General features: G+C 33.8%; 1 protein-coding gene across 1 annotated transcript in view; it reads right to left on the bottom strand.

Annotated features, from left to right (window-relative positions):
* Positions 1-598: 598 nt before the first annotated feature.
* TFEC (transcription factor EC) overlaps positions 599-5,272 on the bottom strand; it is a 49,241-nt gene continuing 44,567 nt past the window's right edge. Inside the window, exons 6-7 of the mRNA XM_007944023.1 lie at positions 1,900-2,047; positions 599-979 (exon numbers count right to left, since the gene is read on the bottom strand). Of these exons, the coding sequence (XP_007942214.1) occupies positions 599-979; positions 1,900-2,047 (529 nt within the window). The remainder of the gene's footprint in view (positions 980-1,899; positions 2,048-5,272) is intronic.

Here is a 5,272-nt window from a genome sequence, read left to right as displayed (position 1 = left end):
AATCAATATTTTTATAAATTTTCTATATTTTATTATGGAAAATTCCAATGCCTATTGTATATCCAATTTTCAATTACAAGTGACAGATAATCTACTTTATAATTACTTCCCTTATCAGGTTTGACCTTTTAACAACATATCCATCAGACAGTGAAAGGAGACTCTTAGAAAACTGATCTTGTAAGAGTTGGACAGTAAAAAGATGGAAGTGAATGGCTAAGGGAAGGGTTGTATATTTCATCAGATTTACTCTTTGCAATCTGTTCCAGTAGTGAAACATCACAAAGTTTCTATTTTTAAAACATCAGGAAAGAGCTATTTCTCATGCTGTACTCTTTCCAGGAAGGGAAATATTAAGCAAATTTGGGGTCTGTGGTCAGTGGAAAAACTCTTTATTTGCTCTCAGTAATTCTTCAATGCCATGCTTCTTCTTTCTGTGAATTCCTCATTTGCTTCTAAAGAATCCATTTTTTTCATGAACAATATATTCTTTTTAGAAAAAAAATGAGCCAAAGGAATATAGCAAACCTGGAACACGACTGCATAGCACCAGCACAGAGTTGCTTCTCAGTTGTTGACATGAGAGTCAGTTTATTTTTTATAACTCATCACCATCGTCTGAGCTAAAACTACTTCTTCTGCTGCCCTCTTTGGAAACTGCAGGGGAAGTGGCGGACAGCAGAGGGTCTGTTCCAAACGGAGATATTGTGTCATCCAGTAACATGACATCCAATCTTTGTTCCTCTTTCAAAGCGGCACTAAATGATAAATCAGTGAAATGTGACAAAGGATCAGAGAAGGGCATAGCTTGATCGCAGAGTTCAGGGCTTGGTCCCTGAGACACAGTCAGATGTTGGCAATAGTCTACTGAATTCTGCTCCGGATGGGTCTGTTGTTTGGTGACCTGAGCACCTGCGTCAACTGTGGCAAGAGAAGCCAGGGTTGGCAGACCATGTGCACGAGCCTGTATTTCTAGTTCCTGCAATTTCAAACAAACAAAAATAATTAACTAATGGGTTGGAAGTGAATGAACTCTAGAGAATACACCAGAAATAGAAGCAAATATTAACAAGCATTCAAGTATGAAAACTAATAGAAATTACAAATTGTTTTTCAAATAATGGAAACTGATATATTTCTAATACACGAAAAAAATAATCCTTAGAAAAATACTGGGCTTTTTAGAAAAAAAATTAATTCTCCTCTTATTGTTCGTTGAAGGAATACACAATAGGGGATGGACCCGTAGTGCCTGAGCCTCAGAGGACAGTGGGAAAATGTTCCACTTATTCTTTCTGATTAATTTCTCACCATAACTCAGTATTATGTCATGGAAAGATAGTAAGTGCTTTACCTGGCAGTAATTATGCTCACATTAAAAAAAAAAAAAAAAAGGAAAAAAGAACACATTGAGAGTTATGAAAATCCATATTTGATATTTTGAGTCACATGAACAGATGAGGAGTGACTTAATATAAACTGGCACAAAATGCCTTCAGGCAATGAAATCCAGAGCAATGTTACTAAAGAAATAAAAAGGGAGGAGAGAATTTAGTGTCCAATATTATCTCGAGAAACAAACGTTCTACTTAGCATTATTTTTTGGCTGGGATGATGTCGTGTGCATTTCTGACATGAGATCTATTTTCTGCATTTTATAATTAGTTGTCATTCATTTAGCTTTTCTTTTCTTATTTTTTAAGTCATCTTGATCCTGGAATTCTAATCAAAATCTAATTGAAACAATCGAATTTCTGAACCAGGCAAAGGCCATAAAAATTATCCTTCAGAAGAAAAAATAATTGTTAACAAGGAAAAATAAATGAGACCAATGAATAAAACAAATGACGAGTAATAATACGTAAACTACATGGTTTACGGCAACATTCGTATAAAAACCTGAATGCGGAGGAGAAGCCGCCGGTTAGCCTGCTCTAATTTCTTCTGTCTGTGTTCTAAGTCTCGGGCTCTCTGGTGTTCTTTTTGTAGCCACTTGATGTACTCCACTGATGCTTTTAGAATGGTTCCTTTGTTCCAGCGCGCATCACTGTAGAACCGGGAGATAACCTTTTCACAATTGTGCGTGTCAGCAGAATTCATAAGAACTTACAAAATCTTTTACATTAATATGAAATAATGATTTACATGACTATTATTCACTCTTAGATATTATTGCTTCTGAATAGAAATTTTAATAGAATAGTTAAGAAGCCCTTATATAGTAAAATTAATCCCAGAATGAAAATAAGTGTCAAAAGAAAGTAATAAAGTGACTTTTTGTGGGAGAGCTAAATGCAATATCATGATTCTACCATTACAGTTTTTATATTTTTAGTGAAAATTGCTTTTATTATTAACTCCAAGATTAAAATCTATGTGCAGTATTTCTGCATTAATGAACTAGGAAATGTACATTACTGAGGACTTAAGCCTAAATTTTTTAAGATCATTTCAAATGTACCAATCTTTTAAACCAGTTCCTAATAAGGTTGCTTTTGATTCTCATAAAATAAATAAATAAATAAAACAAGGTCCCTCCTGAACGGTGATACTGAGTGACTGTGAAACAAATCAAGAGTTTAGCAACATTTCTTTATACAAAACTTTGTAAAACCATTCAGCCAGTCTTTTTACACAAAAAGCACCAATGCTCTTTAAAAAGCTGGATACCTATTTTTAAATTAAATCACAGGAGATAAATACAATGTAACATTACTGGATAATCTTCAGGGTGTAACTTGGAAATATTATTTTGTTAAAATTTACTTTTTAAAACAAGACAAATGATAGATCTGGGATTATGGATCAGATTACTGGGTTCAATACCTGAAAATAGAGATCAATGAATTTAATACTATATGAAAATTGGTTATATGTATGGAGAATGAGGCAAAAGTAATTGCCAAAAGTTAATCAGAGCTATTGGAAAACCTTGATAAATTTCCAATTTTGGATCATGGGATATTTTTAATACAGCATAAAGTAAACACATTGGGACATTTTTAAAAGACAATATACTGGAAATGTTTTGAGTTTGAACAAATCTTTGTGATGTATATTGAACTTAATATATGCTTATGAAAGTACGAGAAATGGGGAAATTCAACTTATGAGAGATCTGATTTGTATGCGCCTCATTGGAGGTTCAGGTAGGTGGCAATGCCATTAGTAGTAACAAATTAAGAAAGACACAATTTTCTATTGGCAGATGAAAATGTTTACTAAGGCCTGGACAAGCTCATTTCTACTGAAATCTATCAAACAATGATCTGTGTCTGCCTACTTTGAAAATGCTTTGTCAGTTCTCCAGGGTCATAATAGCTGTTGGTCTCATTGTATTCACCATGATGTACCTGATGGTGAGAAGGCTTGGGAAAGGCAGACTACTTTTACCATTAAACTAAGGTGGTATCTTTGAAAAGTGCAGTGGATTCCTAAACCAAAATTGTTATGTGACAGCAGTCAGCTTAGGCCCCTTAACATTGTTTTGTTTCTGCCCACGGAAAGAAAATCTTGAAGGACAGAGAGAATGAGATAAAAATAACAGCCCTAACCAACTTTGAAATTTAAATTACTGTTTATTTAAATCTAAAAAAAAAAACTTCAAGATGATGGTGCAGCAAGATGACATAACCCAGAAACCAACACAGCTATGGAAGTATCCAAAGTAAAATAAGCTTACAAGATTGTAAACAGGGAACCAGAGACATCAATTGGCAAATGAGGACAACTACAAACCAAAAAGAGGGAAAATACTATGTAGTCAAAGAACTTCTAAAGGGTGAGGAAGTCGAGAGAGTTGCAAGATAGAACAGACTGTTCTAAACTTGGGGAGAAAATTATAAATCACAGGTTAACCTCAAAGAAAAAAGATAAAGCTTCACATCACAACAAAAGAGAGGACAAGCACAAATATTTAGCAAATACTAAAAGAATAGCAACAAAGGAAGTGATAACATGATTCATAAACATAAAGTACTCAGCACAGAAAATAATATGGAACAAAGAAACCAGGAACACCATGAAAAAATGTATAATAAAATGACAGCAACCAATTCATACTTGTCAATAACTATACTGAATGTCAATTGATTAAAGGTGCCACTCAAGAGATGGAGAGTTGCAGACTGTATAAGAGAACAAAATCCATCAATATGTTGCCTACAAGAGACACACCTTAGAGACAAAGACAAAAATAGACTAAAGATCAAAGGTTGGAAAAAGATATATCGACCAAATGGCAACCAAAAAAGAGCAAGAGTGCCAATATTAATTTCTGATCAAATTGACTTTAAGACAAAAACCAACATATGAGACAAGGAAGGACATTATATAATAATTAAAGGATCAATTGAACATAAAGATATAACCATAATAAATAGCTATGGGCCCAATGAAAAAACCCCAAAATACATAAATCAGACTTTAAAGGAGTTGAAAAGGCAAACTGATGACTCCACAGTCATAGTGGGAGACTTTAATACACCACTTTCACTGAAAGATAGAACAATTGGAAAGAAACTCAACAAAGATTCAGAAGAGCTAAACAATTCAATCCACCAACTTGACCTTATAGACATCCACAGAGCACTTCATCCAACAACAGCACAATATACATTCTTTTCCAGTGCACATGGAACATTCTCCATGATAGACCATATGTTAGGCCATAAAGCACGCCTTCATAAATTTAAAAACATTGAAATACAGTAAAGCAGCTTCTCAGATCACAATGCTATCAAATTAGAAGTCAATAATAGGAAGATCAATGAAAAAAGAACAAACACATGGAAACTAAACAACACCCTCCTTAAGAAAGACTGGCTAGGAGAAGAAATTAAAAAATTCCTTGAATCAAACAAGAATGAAAACACAATGTACCAAAATCTTTGGGACACAGCAAAAGCAGTGATCAGAGGCCAGTTTGTAGCAATAAACGCACACATCAAAAAACAAGAAGAAGCCAGAATGAACACCTTAACCCAACATCTCCAACAATTAGAGAAAGAACAGCAAGCAAAGCCCACAGTCACCAGAAGAAAGGAAATAATAAAGATTCAAGCAGAAATCAATGAAACAGAAAATAGAAAGACAATAGAAAAAATCAACAAGGCTAGCAGTTTGTTTTTTGACAATATTAATAAAATTGAAAAACTACTGCCAAATTTAAAAAAGGAAAAGAGGGAGAGAATAGAAATAACATGAATAAGAAACAAAATGTGAAACATCACAAGAGAACCAAAGAACAAGAAATAAAAAGAATAATATCAGG

This window comes from Orycteropus afer, unplaced genomic scaffold (genome assembly GCF_000298275.1).
Source record: "Orycteropus afer afer isolate SDZICR_OR568_19922 unplaced genomic scaffold, OryAfe1.0 scaffold00007, whole genome shotgun sequence".
Taxonomy (NCBI): domain Eukaryota; kingdom Metazoa; phylum Chordata; class Mammalia; order Tubulidentata; family Orycteropodidae; genus Orycteropus; species Orycteropus afer.
The sequence above is the reverse complement of the archived record's forward strand: the minus strand, read 5'-3'. Positions and strand labels throughout refer to the sequence as shown.